This window comes from Ochotona princeps, chromosome 6, assembly GCF_030435755.1.
Source record: "Ochotona princeps isolate mOchPri1 chromosome 6, mOchPri1.hap1, whole genome shotgun sequence".
NCBI lineage: Eukaryota > Metazoa > Chordata > Mammalia > Lagomorpha > Ochotonidae > Ochotona > Ochotona princeps.
Genome location: NC_080837.1, coordinates 68,821,935 through 68,837,859, shown reverse-complemented (window position 1 = coordinate 68,837,859; position 15,925 = coordinate 68,821,935). Strand labels below are relative to the sequence as shown.

General features: G+C 43.8%; 1 protein-coding gene across 9 annotated transcripts in view; it reads right to left on the bottom strand.

Moving 5' to 3' along the window:
* GNG2 (G protein subunit gamma 2) overlaps nucleotides 1-15,925 on the bottom strand; it is a 127,584-nt gene that overhangs the window by 5,716 nt on the left and 105,943 nt on the right. For all 9 annotated transcript variants that reach the window (XM_058666433.1, XM_058666432.1, XM_058666435.1 and 6 more), the window contains one exon: nucleotides 10,388-10,504. In XM_058666433.1, the coding sequence (XP_058522416.1) occupies nucleotides 10,388-10,474 (87 nt within the window). In that variant the 5' untranslated portion in view covers nucleotides 10,475-10,504. The remainder of the gene's footprint in view (nucleotides 1-10,387; nucleotides 10,505-15,925) is intronic.

Here is a 15,925-nt window from a genome sequence, read left to right as displayed (position 1 = left end):
GGAAAGTCAGGTATGCAGAGAGGAGAGACAGAGAGGAAGATCTTCTGTGCAATGATTCACTCCCCAAGTAGTCATGCCGTGCAGAGATAAGCTGATTTGAAGCCAGGAGCTTCTTCTAGGTCTCCCACACGGGTAGGAGCACCAGTCCACGGGCAGGTGGATGTGACTCTCAGAACCCTGTACTTATGAAATTTTTTTATGTAGGAGTCATCATGTAGACACATTTACAAGATTCATTTCTAGTCCCAGGCAACTGATGGCTCCAAGCTTCAAATCACGGCTGATCTCTTAGGTGACTAACTTTTACCCAGGAGCTTGCCAGGAGTCTCCTTATTACACAAGGGTGGGGAACACTTCTTTCTGCCAGGGACCATTTGGATAGTTATAAAATCAGTCATGGCCATCCAAAATTAACAACTTCAAAATGATCCTGATATAGCTTTACTGAAGTTTGAGCCCCACCTGTGGTTGCTTTGGCAGGGTCAGACCAAAGATTTATGGGTCTTACACAGTACACATGCTGCCTGTTCCTCAGCTGTCAGTCAGAACCAAAGAAGCTCTAATCTCCAGAAAACTGCATCGGTCTTAGGAGCTCTGTGTCAGAAACTTGGGTCAAGACCAAATACTAGAACAAAAGATTCTTCCAGCCCCCCATCCATAAGGGTGTTATGAGCTACGTCAGGATCCAGGTGCTAAGGCCAAGCACATTTTGTGCTTCATAGCAAATTACTGTGAACAAGGAAGACAGCCCGTCACAGGCCAGGCAGTGTTGGAAAAGACACACCAGAAACTGTCAACCATCTGGGAAGAGATCACATGCCTGTCAAACTGGGAGAAGTTGGTCTGACACTGGTCTAGAAACATTGCTTGCTGTGTCAAACTTGCTACCTATTTTTTTTAAATAAAAGGTTACTGTTTCTTTGTACCATGAATATTTAATCAAAATCAAGCAAATGTACACATCTGGGTTAGGAAGCAGTACACGAAGAAGGAACCTCAGGATTATGCTAGATTTTAGGAATAAAGTGGAAATGGGGAAGTGCTGCAGAGAACAAGCTCTCGAAAGTAGGAAATGGGAAGCAGTAACTAGGATGCCCGTGTCACCATGACAGCCTGCATCATCAGGCTATCTGCCCACATCACTGCAATATTCAACATTACCATGGTATCCACCTGTCTTTATCACCAAGGTATCTGTGTCTGTCATCACTGTGTGTCACTCTAGCAAGTCGTCCGTATCAGTACTGCAACTGTCTCCTTCACCACGGAGTCTGTCTCTATCACCATGATGCCCTGCACAGCCAAGATGCCACAGTAACTGCGAAAGATCTTGGCTCTGTGATTGTAAAAAGTACCCAGGATCACACTTTGATCATACAAGAATTAGTTTTCATAACAATAATCATCTCATTACTATGTCAATTAATTCCATAATGATGTAAATTTTTACTGATGGTATGTTGGAGCTTTTAATTGATCGGGATGATACTCTGCTGGCTCTGTCTTCAAACCAGAGAGGGTATACCTAAGAAGCCATTGAACTTGACTGGACAATAAGATGCTGGACTCTATGTTTGGTATATGCTTGCAATGAGGGAATCTCAACTGAACTTGAACTGTGGTTATGCAACAAGGTGGAGGAATCCACCATAGTGGGAGGGTTTGGGGAGGGGTGGGGAGAATCCCAGTACCTATCAAACTGTGTCACATAATACAATGTAATTAATGAATTAAAAGAACAATAATCATCAAGAATAATATACTATATTACACTTGTCCTAGTTAATAAAATAAGTAAGACATCTACTACTGTCATCCAGAATACTTCAATCCCTTAAGAGGTGAGATTTCAGGATGAGTACTTGGCACAGCAGTTAGGAACCTTGTGGGGTGATATATTCCACTGCAGAGTGCCTGGGTGCACCTGCAGTTCTAGGCACCTGTTAAAGGGCATCCTGGGAGGCAGCAGGAGATGGCTTCCACCCCACCCAACCACCACCACCACAAGAGAGACTTGGATCCAGTTCGTGATTCCTGGCTTTGTCCTGGTCTGGCCCAGCCCTGATTCTTGTGGACATTTAGAAAGGGAAGTAGCAGTTGGGAATGCTTCTTCTACCTGCTACTCTCCCTGTCTTGCTGCCTTTCAGATAAAACTTTTTTTTGAAAGAAAGAAAACATCAAATCAGAAAACTCAAGCTATTTGAAATATTCATTTCCCATGGGATGCAAATGGTCATGGCTTTATAGTACAGGTTGAGTATTCCTTATCCAAAATGCCCAAGACCAGAACTGTTTCAAAAGGTTTTGGGTTTGGGATAATTCGCATTCACAAAGTGATATTAAAAGTGGGACCCAAGTCTGAACAGAATATTCATCTGTGTCATACACACAGATTGAAGATAATTTTATACAATATCTGTGATGTGTCTGCATCTTGAATACCATATGTGTCAGCTGGGAATATTAACAAAATTATATCAACCTCCTCAAAAGTAAGATTTTATGCTCAAATATTAACGCATGCTAGAATTTTAGCTTTTCCTTTGCTTTCAGTAAATTAATTCAGTGTGCCCATGTTGAGTGCATTACTTTCTACATAAGCCCTCTGGAGTCCTTTCTTGACCCCATTAACCCTGAAAGCATTCTCACTTGGCCTCTAAGAAGGAATATAGCCCAATCTTCCTAACAGATTTCAATATAAGTATCCCAGGGAAGAGATGTTAACATTTTCTTTTTTTTTTTTAATTTTATTTTTATTACAAAGTCAGATATACTGAAAGGAGGAGAGATAGAGAGGAAGTGGAGCCGCCGGGATTAGAACCAGCGGCCATATGGGATCAAGGCGAGGGCCTTAGCCACTAGGCCACGCTGCCGAGCCCAAGATGTTAACATTTTCAACTCATATCCTAGAAAAGTACTTAAGAAGTCCTAGGAGTTAGCATAATGGCATAGTCTGCAAAGTTTCCACCTGCAATGTTGGCATCCCCTATGGGTGCCACTTCGAGTCCCAGCTGTTCTGCTTCTGTTGATGGACCTATAACCCCCTACTGAATGGCTGGGAAAAGCAGTCAAAGATGGTCCATGTACTTGGGCCCCTGCTTCCACTGTGGGAGACCTGGAAGAAGTTCTTGGCTCCTAGCGTCTGCCTGGCTCGGTTCTGGCTATTACAACCATCTGGGGGAATGAACCAGAAGATGGAAGATTATCTCTCTCCCCTTTCCCTCCCTTCCTCCCTCCTTCTCCCCAGCCTTTCCCCTCCCCGCTTCTCTCTTCCTCTTTTCCTCTGTGTGTTTTTAACCTTGATTTTCAAATGAATAAATATTCAGCAACAAAGCAAAACAAGTCCCAAATCTAGGACATATTTCCTCTAGTTTGTGCCAAGCATGATGCCCTAATTGGCCTGTCCCTCAGTACAACACTGTCTTAAATTCAATTCCAAGCTGCAATGAGTCAATCCCAGAAAGATGATATGGACATTAGAAATGCCCATGTTTAGGTCACTAATTTATATCTATTCATCAGCTATGAAAGCTGGCCTGTTATTTTCATGGAAAATTATTTTAAATAGGAAGCAAATTATAAATGCCAGCTACTTCAGGTCATACAGTGATGTGACATACTCAATGCCAACTTATCCTGTTCCATTCATATTATCTCCTTACCAGTTTTTCTTGGCTAGTTACATTTATGCTTGGAATCTCCAGACCCTTATATTAAGAACGTCAACATGAATATATCCCTTGAGGTCAAGTCTAGCCTTTGCATCCCGACACTATTAAGGATTAAACAGGTTTTTGACTTCAACAACAACACAGTCACTTGGAAACATTTATTTGATAAGGTGAAGCTGCTTAGCAAATTGGTTTGCAAATATGGTAAGAATGGACAAAGAGATTCATGAACAAGTGGGTATTTGGGTCAGCCCTTTCTAATGAAGAGATAAGATTTGGGGGGCAAAGAATAGGAAAACTGGTTTTCAGAGAGGGACCCAGAAAAACAGGAAACTGGGAAAAGGCCCAGCACATTTTTATAATAAGGAGAACCTGCTGGATAGATCTACTGGGAATACTTGGGAGAAATGAAAAATCTGAAAATTGTGTATATGGTCAATTAATGGAGCACTGAATTAGAGAGCAATCGTTTCACCCACTCTGTTCCTGGATTTCTTTCACTTTTGTATCTATTTCATTTCTCATAATGATAGTGGCTTCAATCAAACAGCATCTTGCCTGCTTACAGTGGTCCTCAGCCTGAGTGAGTCAATACCTACAGCCATCATTTTACAATGTGGTTCACTTCTCATACTGGCTGACTGAAGCTGGAGACACGTCCTTCTTACTAGAACACATGCCACCACAGACCTGAGGCCAGGGCTTGGCTCAGTCTCACTCCTCTCTTCCTGCACTGGGGAGTCTGAGGTGTGGTCCTGGGACCATGGGCAGCTCTATCTGCCAGGCAGCTGAGAAACCCATTTTCTTCCCAGGAGAAGGAAGAGGCAGGTGTGGGGAGAGGAACAGAAACACAAGATAGCACACCTGCAATGCCTAGAGGCCTTCTACTTTTTACAGTTCTGTTCTTAAATCCTCAATCTTTTGTAATCAACCCTCTCTTTTTGCTTAAGCTAGTGAGGTTCAGGCTCCTACTATTAGACTCCAGCTCAGCAATGAATAAAAAGACTCCCCGAGGTCCTGCTCTCCTTAGCTCTGCCCATGCTCTTCCGTTCACATGCCACAGACAAGCTTTGTTTCCTTGTGTTTTGCTCAGCCTTCAGGCAAGTAGACCATTGCTTCTTCTAGCAAAGCGTCACAGTTCAGAACCCCTCAACATCCCTTCCCCTGCCTCTCCTTCCCATTTCCCTTTGAGTTCTCTTTACTCTCTGTCCTTAATGAAATGATAATAAAGAAATACAGAAAGGCTGGGTGTATAATTTTCATATGCCTAGGGCTTATGAGCGATAATGGGCTCATTAGCTCAAGTCTCCCAGGAGTTAATACAAAGGGATGGGAAAATCGATTTTAAAAGGAGTATGATGGTCTCATTCAGGAAGGCTTTTCCACACAAATGGAGTTACTGCAGGGGCCCAGGCTGCACTTCCACAGCCCAAGCTACAGCAATGCCCACTCTTCCTCTTACAGGCCCAAGTGAGGGGGCCTGGGACTAACCCCATCCCAGTTTCTTGCCAACAGGCATACAACGAACAAAACAGGACACATATTCAGATGTAACAGTAACTGCCAGCGGACAAGTTTCAGATTCTGACAAAAGCAAGTTAGAAAAGTATCATTAATATTGCCCCCCTCGGGCCCAGCGGCATGGCCTAGCAGCTGAAGTCCTCACCTTGAACACCCCGGGATCCCATATGGGCGCTGGTTCTAATACTGGCAGCTCCACTTCCCATCCAGCTCCCTGCTTGTGGCCTGGGTAAGCAGTCCAGGACGGTCTAATGCCTTGGGACCCTGCACCCGCGTAGGAGACCTGGAAGAGGTTCCTGGTTCCCGGCTTCAGATCGGCACAGCACCAGCCGTTGAGGTCACTTGGGGAGTGAATCATCGGACAGAAAATCTTCCTCTCTGTCTCTCCTCCTCTCCGTATATCTTTGTAATAAAATAAATAAATCTTTTTTAAAAAATAGATTGCCACCCCTCCTGGCTAGGGATGGAACTGACCAGGCAACCACAATCACCAGCGTGTGCATAGGCTGTTATGGTGATGGATAAAATCAGACCCTGTATTGGCTGGCACATGCAAGAGTCAGGTCTGGGATCACCCCAGGTGAGGTTTCCTGGGGGACTCCCCAACTTGACCACTGGACTCAAAACTCCAGGCACAGGGAGAATCATAGGACTTGTAGTCTAATCTTGGAATGCATGTTTCAGGATTGGGGCTCTTTGATTGCTGATGCCTCTGCAGTGAACAGCACGACAAGGTGGACATGATTGCAAGTTCATCTGGGCCTATAGAGGAAACTGAGTGCTATGTCAGGAGATGGAGAACAGAACAGACTGGATGACTCTCTTGGTCAAGTTTTGACAAGTGTCTGGGTGAGTGGGTAAAGTAGGGTAGACTCTGTTAGCCATTGGACCTTGGAAAGATTTTCTCAACCTTGGAGCAGTGAAACTAACAGTGTGTCAGAACTATCAAAACCACTCAAGCAATATTCTCAGAATATTCTTTTCCACATCAGGGTTTCCAAGATGACATCAAGGGGACATCCCCAACTCTAGGTTCTGATGATACAGTCTGGCAGCTGGGAGCAACTCTCTCCCCCTCTTGCTCTCTCCCTCATCCCACATAGGAGAAAAAAGGAAGGAAGGGAAAATTGGAGGCATCTGTCCTATCTACCTTCCCCTATACCTTGACCCTCCCCATCCCACTCAGTGATTCTTAAAAATACATAAAAAATACAATAAAATGAAAAAAAGATTGCCCCTCCCTTCACAATAGTTCATGTATGCCACTGTATTTGCTCTATGGAGACAATATGTTAAAGACATATAAATAGAATCTTGCCTAGACTGCAAGACCTCAGTGGTTTGGTCTTTCTCTTCCAGGCCCTGCCTTGGCTGAGAGTTCTCTGCCTCCTATTCAAATAAAACTTGGCTTCTTCTCTTCTTACCATGTGTTCAGTATTGTAGTTATCATAGACATCAACCTGGCATCATCTTACCAGATTTCCTGCAACACTATGTTTGGTCATGTCAGTCACCATAGGTAGTGCCAGGCACAAGAAGCCATTGTCCTCTGTAGCATGGAGTGGCCAGAAAGTCACAAACATGATGTCCTCAGACAGACGCCTCTTCCTGGTGTGTGGACTGAGGGTGGAGAGGCTGCAAGGTTCATGGAGCTTGAAGGGACTTCTGAGGGCAGACAACCATACCCTGAACCAGCAGCTGACAACTGTGTCGGCACAGCTGTGGTCCTACCACCACCCAAATGGAAACCAGTCTTGCACTTCACCATGGCACGCTTGTGTGACTCTGTGGTACTGAACAAACGCTGAGACTGGGCTGTGGTCTCAAGAGACTGAGAGCTACTGAGAGATCTGAATGAGAAGTTTACCTAGGAAGGTACCTGTGTGACACTCGAGTTGTCTGATTAATGCCTTGTCCTTTTCAGTAGGGGCTTATTGGTGTCTCCTCAAAAGACAACAGGGTGTGCTGCTGGCTTCCTTCTGATGGCATTTGGTAATTATGTTCCCTCAACATCTTACTTGCATTGGTATTAGATCTTACTCATATTTTTAGGTATCCCTGTGCTGGGCTACAGAGCTTTGAGGCAAGACACATGCCTTTATTCATCTGGAACCCAACAAACAAGCAGGTTAACGATCTCTTGACCAAGTATTTCCCAGTATTTCTGAACAAACAGTAAAGACTCAACCTAATTCTTGAAGGTGTCACTGCAGCTGATGGCTAGTAAGGCAAACATGTGAAAGAGGAAGGGGCCTAAAGCCTTGGGGATGGGAGAATCCCCTGGAAGAAACTGGGAAAGATTCAGTACAGCGAGTGCCCAAGAGGAGGGAGGCAAATTGTTCAAATACGGGCAGAGGGGCCTTGTCCAGTCTGCTGAAGGGCATGAGTTCCATCTTCATGAGATGGGGCATCATGATTAGAGAGTTGGAGAGGATAATTGCGAGACTTCGTCCTACTGTGATTCCTTTGGCACCAACGTGTTGGGTAGCTGACAGCAGGGAAGAAGGTTGGAGACGGGACTGGGGAGATGGTGGAGGAGTCCTTGCAGTCAGTAACTCAGGGGAGGGATGAGGGAGGTCTCACTGCTGGTAGGGAGGCCTATTTCTGTCCTTCTCCTCCCCAACTGTCAGTCTGCATCACCCATCAGCCCATCACACCCTCCTTTATGAGCAGCGCCTGAGGATGCTAAGCAGAAATGGAAAATGTCAACTGTGACAGAGCTTCCCAAATTTTTACCTTCATTGGGTTACCCCAAAAAGCTAACTGATATCTTCCAGAAGTCCTAGGAGCAGAACTTTCCTGCCCTCAGAACTAAGCCCGTATGATACTATAAACCTTGACCCCTCTCTTGTTTGTTTGATTTTGTTGTTGTTGTTGTTTTAAGATTTATTTGTTGGGAACTGCTTGCACCCTGGCACAGTGAGTTGAAGCTCTTGTCAGTAATGTCATTATTCTATATGAGAGCTGGTTTGAGTCCTGGCTATTCTGCTTCCAAGCCAGCTTTCCTGATATGCACCTAGGAAAGCAGCAGAGGATGGCCCAAGTGCAAGATGCGTGGCCTAGCACAGGCCACTGTGGCCACTTGTGTAGTACACCAATGCATGAAAGATGTTTCTGTGTTTCCCTATCGTTCTTCCTTTCAAATAAACTAATAAATAATTTAAAAAGATTCATTTATTTGAAAATAGTGAGAGAAATAGGAGGGGGAGGAGGAGGAAGAAGAGGGAGAGAGACCATCCACTACTTCACTTCCCCAATGGTCCTAACAGCTGAGAAAAAATCACCAGTTCCTTTAGTTTCCCACGTGGGTGGCAGGGGCTCAAGTACTCCTGCCTTGTCTGCTGCCTTCCCAGGCACATCAGCACGGAGCCGGATAAGAAGCAGAATAGCCAAGACTCAGACTTCCTCTGCACAGAAGGCTGGTGTTGCAAGTGTTGGCATAACCTGCTGCGTCATGACACCAGCCCCTCTCTGAAGGTGAGGCAAGGGAAGAGGAAAAGAAGACCAGAGCCAAGCAGCAAGGCAGTGGTAACAGACAATTCATGCTAGCAAAAGAGCAGGGACAGAGAGCACCTCGGGACTCGCTGACAGGAGTTACACTGCACAAGCAGGCTCGGGCATTTGGAAAACTCATCCATAGATGCATGCTCGGCCTCTCTGGAGGAGGAGTGTCCCCTCCCCTCTCTAGCATGTTCTCCATGGGATTAGAAGAAGTAAATCCCTCTGGCCGTTCTGAACCTTGGCTGCACCTTGGAATTAACAGAAAACTTCCTTTAAAAAAACTACTGAATTAAAAAAATACAGCTCATACTCCAAAAGATTCTATTTTAACTGGTGTGGATGTGATTTAGGAATTTGTGCCTGGACACACTTCTCTAGGAATTTATATCACTGCACATGCGGGCTGAGAACCGCTCCTCTGGCCAGGTCAGCACCCAGCTCGGCCTCTGTGGGCTGCAGGATCTCTGTTACAGCTCCTCTGCCCTGCTGCTGTACCTTGGATGGAAGCAGCCACCAGCTAAACAGGGTGTGCACCTGTGCTACAACAGAGGGCTGGATTTGGCTGGAGAGCTACAGTTCATTGCCCTCTGCACACCTTGAGGGGTGGCTGCATTGCTCTGGATGAAAAAAAAGTGCCAGTTCAGTATGGGGGAAAAAGGAAGAAGTACTAGTTTTGAACAGGCATTTAATTGAATATTCTAGTTTCATTTTAGTAAAATGAGATACACAAAGTATTTTGCTCCTAGGGAAGTGAAATGTTGGTGATTGGCAAATATTCACCTTACTGCCATACAAGAGCTATTTGTTAATAACTGTACCATGTGAACAAACTTCCCATTCAGAATCTGCCAACAAATGGTGAGGATTTAATGTGTTGCTTCAATATGAATTAGCCCCAACTTTGGGCAAGCTTGTCAGTGGGAGGAAAAAAGAACTATGAAACTTTTATGTTTGACTTCGTAAAGAGACCAAGTGTGACTTTTGTGTTTTGAAAAATAAAATCCTTTAATGTGTACAAAGAAAAAAAAATAGCATTCAACAGCATAAAGAAGGGTTAGGCCTAAAGGACAGACATCTGCTCCTAGAACCTGAGCTAGGACAGAAAGCTAAAAGCCAAATGACAAGAGGGTCTCTCTGCAGGATCATGGACATGACTAGAAGAATGAAAGGTCTTTTGGGGCTGGCACAGTGGGTAGAAGATACTCCAAGTTCTTGGGCTCCTGTCACTCAGTGGGAGACCCAGAAGAAGCTCCTGCCTCATGGCTTCTGCCTTTCCCAGCCTTGGTTGTTGTGGCCATTTGGGAAATAGATGGAAGATCTCTCCTTATGTCTCTTCTCATCTCTGTAGCTCTACCTTTCAAATAAACAGATAAATACATCTTAGAGGGGAAAAAAAGATACGTCTTTTGTCTTCTCTAATTTCTTCAGCTAGAATTCAGCCATGATTTGTGTTCTCTTTTCATTTTAACTGTACACGCAGATTCAGTCTTACCCTATGATCCCATTTGAAGCTGTAGAAATTCAGAGAAGGCAAAGTCCCACTAGAAAAGTGGACGTCTGCTGAGTCATGGAGGTTCTCTCCTATCATGCCTGATTTCACCCCTCGCTGCAGGAGAACAGTCCACAGACAGACAGGCTATAAGGCATGCTCCTAGTCCTTCAGCTGCACAACACAAGACTCCGTGTGTCCTCACCTTTATCCTGTCGATGTTGGCTTCCATCTTCAGCTGCTCTACCAGCTTCCTGGCTTGTGCTATGCTGGCGGTGTTGTTGCTGGCCATCAGGGTGCTGGGCGGGGCTTCTCCAACACACTAGCGCAGAAAACAGAAAAAAAAAAAGTGTCAGGATTTCATGAACCAGTAAACATGCAGGTTTACCCCAACGGGAGGAGCTCAAAAGAGTGGTTGTAGCCAGGTCTGGATCCCAACAGCACCTATTGCTTCTCCAGAAAAATAAAAAGTATAATAAAGAAATAAAAAAATAATAAAGTATGTTTATTAAATCAGACAAAATAGAAGCATGTTTACCAAAGCAGATCTATCCTGTTAAAAACCCAAGATATTCAAGTTATCTTAATTTATAAAAATAAGTTGAATGTGGTTAGGGCCACAATGTGCATTATTATTTTTGTTTACTGGGTGCTACTATTATTATTAGACAGCGCATGCCCTCAGACACTAAGAAGTGAGAGGCAAATAGAGAGACGAATGACTTATTTTAGACCTTCCTAGGATTCAAGACAGCAAATTTGCAAATGTTCTCAAGATGGACTCAATCCCCAGCCCTCTGGCCAACTGTGACCACTCCAGCCTTCTGCACTGCAGACACCCTATAACAGGAGGTTGGGTTTTTCAGTACTTTCCCCAACCCCTTCATGTGAAAATACTTGAGTCACAGCCAGCTGCTTTACTCACAATTCCTCAGAAACATCTGTAACGTCAAAGGGAAGTGATCATCAGCATTACCCTGAATTAAACACAATGGACCTGCCACTTCATACATATGGGGATGGGACCTGAATGTTTCGGTGGTGGAGTTCGTGAGATGGTTGCCTCCCCATCTGTATATTCCACTCCTCAACTTACAGCCCATGTTCACTGCTCTTCTGATCCCTTCTTGACCCCAGTATTTCCCTTTATCCATAGTTTTCACTTGGCAGTATCCTTTTTAAACTTTTTAGTGCCTGTTTCCCCCACATTTTGTTTGGGTTTTGCCCCATGTCAAGATGCCATGTGCCACTGCAGGATCATTTCTGTGAATGTGCTCCCTTGAGGTCACTGACACCTGGATGAGCTTTGGTTTCAGCGGAGTGCATGGGCCCAGAAGCACCTCGAGTGCTGCCTCAGTCAGCAGTCAGATCTTGTTGTGGAGGTACTACATTAACAACCATGACTTGCTGGACTCGCGAGAGCCTTTCACCTGGGGATGAAGTAGGATCAGGCTACCCATCTCAAAATGGAAAGAAAACAGAAAACCTGGGAAGGGAGAACACCTCATGATGCATCACATACATAGATGTAGCAATACACTCAACAATTTTTAATTACCAAAAAGCAGAAGTCTATAAATAATCTCTTTTGATACTTATTTCCCAGTAACTAACTCTTCAAGACAAATGGAGAGATTTTATATAATTTTCTACAAACATGCAAGTCCCTCCTACTTTCTAATGAGTAATGCAAGATAAGCAACTCAACGGTCGCAGTGCAAATTGGAAGATAATTAACTGTTCCCTCAGTTCCTTTTCAGAGGATTCGGAGACAACGAGGGAGGAAGGCAGACCGAAGGGACTTCTGAAGCCACAGCACCTCTGAACTCTATTTTCACACACTTGGAGATCAAGGGAAGGAGACACACATCAACAAAAAACATAAAAGGAGCCTTCAACAGCCACGATTCTGCTGGCCTGGCCAGGGCGCTCATCATCTCAGCTTGGCAAGAGATGTAACAGACTGGAATAATCCAGCAGAACTTCACAAAGCTAAGGTGGAATCCAAACTCTCACAGGACAGCAGCATAACTCTTGCAAAGTTGGAAGCAGAAGTGGGCAAGTCCTGGGCAGGGTTCTGTGAGGATAATGATTCTGTCAAAAAGTTAATTCATTCATCACATTAATATGCAGATGATCACAGAATTACCACATCCTCAGTGGGTCTGCGGGAGTTTAGTCAGCTGTCTGTCCTTTAATGGAAACACCTCAATGTGTCCATTCATAGAGAAATACTTTACCTTCCAACACATCTCTTCTCTCCTTCAGAAGTATTAACAGACATCAAGAGACCCTGCACTTTACCTGGAAGCATTTTGCTGAATGATACCTTCTCCTTTGCAGCTACTATAGTTATATAACTAGATTTTGGCTGATGAGATACAAGTGGAAGTGTCTTTGAGGGACTGGCATCCTTTATATCATCTCCCGACTGGTACTGGCCTGTGGGGCATCTACATTCACCGTGGCACTCCACCCTGCACCTCTAGAACAGGATGGGGAACATACGGCTGATGAAATCACTGGGTCTGGCCCTGGCAAGGAAATCACAGGTGGGACTCAAAACCGAACAAAACCACAGCAATCCAACTTTAAAGTTAACCATTTTATACAACCTGTGGATTGTGATAAATACCCAGTGGCCTTGGGCAGAAAAATCTGTTGAGCGTAGAGTTCTACAAGGAAGATGCTTTCCTATCTTCTAAGTTTGAAGCATTTGGACAATGCCTCACACCCATATTTTCAGCTACTCTAAACGGTGATTCACTGTCTCTTTTTCTTTTCATGAACATGTTTTTCCTCATGTAAAATACATAAAACTTACTATCCTAACCATTTTAGACACGCAATTGCATGGCATTAAGTGCATACATGCTGCTGAGGAGCCAGTACTGCCATCCATTGCCTACACTTTGTAACTTGCTAAACTGAAACTCTGAACCCATTAACCAAAAACTTGCACTTCTCCCCACCTGCCCAGCTCCCAGCACCAACTGCTGCACTGTCTGTCCCTGAGATTCTGACGTCTTGAAGGCCCTGCTATAAGGAGAATTACACAGTGTCTGTTTCTTGTGAATGGTTTATTTAAGTTAGCACGATCTTCAAAATCTACTTGTGCTGCAGCGCATGTCAGGATCTTCTTTTTAAAGTTGCATGACATTCTGTTTTATGTTCATACCACATTTTCTTTGTTGACAGATTTATTATGAAAGTTGGAGTTGCAGAGTAGGAGAAACATGGGCAGGAGAAGAGAGAGAGAGAAATGGTTTATTTTCCAGATGACTGTCAACAGCCAGAGCTGGGCCAGGCCGGAGCCAGGAGCCAGGAGCTTCATCTGGGTCTCCCACAGAGGTGGCAGGTCTCAAACACCTGGACCATCCTCCACATCCCCTACCAGGCCACCAGCAGGGAGCCGGATTGGAGATAGAGCAGTTGGGACACAAACTAGCTCTCATATGATGTGTGAATGTTACACAAGTGCTGGTTTTACTCATTTCACCACAACACCAGCCTCTGTATTGCATTTTCTTTATCACTCATCTGTTGATAGCACTTTGGTTGCTTCCACATTTTATTTTTCAAAAGCTAATAACCATTTTTCAATTAATTATTTGAGAGGCAGAGAAAGAAGAGATAGGCAGAGACAGCTTCCGACCACCAGTTAACACCGCAAATGTTGCAACAAAAACAGGAGTCTGTAATCCAACCCAGGCCTCCCACATGGGTAGTTCTGGGACCCATTACATGAGCGATCCATTACCATTGCCTCCCAGGGTACACATTAGCACAAAGCTGGAATTGGGAGTGGAACCCAGGCATTTCAAAATAGGATGAGAGTACTTTAACTGGCATCTCAATCACTAGTGCAATTCCCTCCCCTGCTTTCATGTTCCAGTGCTATAAAAAGTGCTGCTGCGAACATGGGTGTACAAATGCTTCTTTAGGGACCTGCTGTCAATTCTTTTGGGAGTATACCTTTAGGTGAAAGGCTGGATCACATGGCAAATCTATTAATTCTCTCTCTTTTTTTTTTTTTTTTTTTTTAGAACCACTATCCTGTTTTCTACTTTGGGATGTTTCATTTTACATTCTTACCAACAACATACAAATGTTTCAATTTCCCCACATTCTCACCAACATTTTTCCCTAATCATTACTCAAGTTGAGCATCTTTTCATGCATATTTTTGGCCAGCTGTGTACCAGGAGAAAAGTCTATTCAAGTTCACCTCACAATTTTCTTTTTCTCTTTTGTTGAGCTTTAGGAATTCCCCTATATATTTAGGATATTAATTTCTTGTTAGACATACAGTGTACATTTTTCTCCTAACCCATGGGCTGCCTTTATGCTCTTTTCATATTGCCTGTTGATGAACAAGTTTTAGATTTCCATTGGGGCCCCGCTTATCTATTCTGTATTTGTGTTTGTGTCTCTTGTGCCACATACAAGAAATCACGGCCAAATTCAATGTAGTATATCTTTTGCCCTATGTTTCCTTTTCAGGAATTTTATGGTTTTTGCTCTTACATTTAGGTCTTTGTCCCATTTTGAGTTAACTTTCATTCATGGTGTTAGATACAACTTGATTCCTTTGCCTGTGGATATTCAGATGAACTAATACCATTTGAGAAGACTGACTTCTCCCCTAGAAGATTCAGATGTTTAATCTTAATCCCCAATATGATGTTATTTACAGGTGGGCCTTTTGAGAGGTATTTAAGTAAGGAAACCAAGGTCTTCATGAATGGAATGAAATCTTAAAAGAAAGGACAGAAGAGAGGCCAGAATATTGGCTCAACTGATTAATCCTTCACCTCCAAATGCTGGCATCTCATGTGGGCACCAGTTTATGGCCCAGCTACTCTGACTCATTGCTTGTGCTCTGGGAAAGCAGTAGAGAATGGCCCCATGCCTTGGGACCCTACACCCACAGGGGAGGCCCAGAGGAGGTTCCTAGCTTCAGACTGGTTCATCTCTGGCCGTTGTGGCCTTTTGGGGAGTGAACCAGTGGATGCAAGATCTTTCTATCTCTCCTTCTCTCTGTAAATCTGCCTTTCCAATAAAAATAAATCTTAAAGAAGAGAAGAGAGGTGACCCCCTCTTTTTTTAGGGTGTGTTTTGAACCAGGGAACAGGCCCTCCCTAGGACCTGACCACAATTGTACTGTCATCCACTAACCTTTCAATTGTGTGAGACAAATGATCTTGACAAATTTCATGAAAATCACTAGATCACGTAGATAAGTTTGTTTCTGGGCTGTCTATTCAGCTTACTAGTCTGGATAAGAACTTGTCTTCACGGCACTGCCATGCTCTCTTGATGACCACAGTACTGCAGTCAAGCTCTGCAACCAGGAAGTGTGGGTCCTTTGACTGTTTTTTCTTCAATAGGTTTTGTTTATTTAGAGTCACTTGAGGTTTCATATAAAGTTTAGGGTGGGTTTTTCTTTTTTCCTGTCAAAAACATTATTAGAATTTTGGTAGAGATTGTGTTTAATCAATGCATTGCTTTGGGTAGTATAAAGCTTTTAACATAAAAATCTTGTAAAATCATGTATGTGGGAGGTCTTTCCTTCCACTTGTGTATGCATTTTATTTTTTTAAGGTTTCTTAAAAATTGATTTGTTTATTTGAAAATCAGTTACAAATGGCTACAACAGCATGTACTGGGAAAGGCAGAAGTCAGGAACATCAGACTCTCTCACGTGGGTACAGGTGCCCAAGCACATGGGACATCTTTGCTG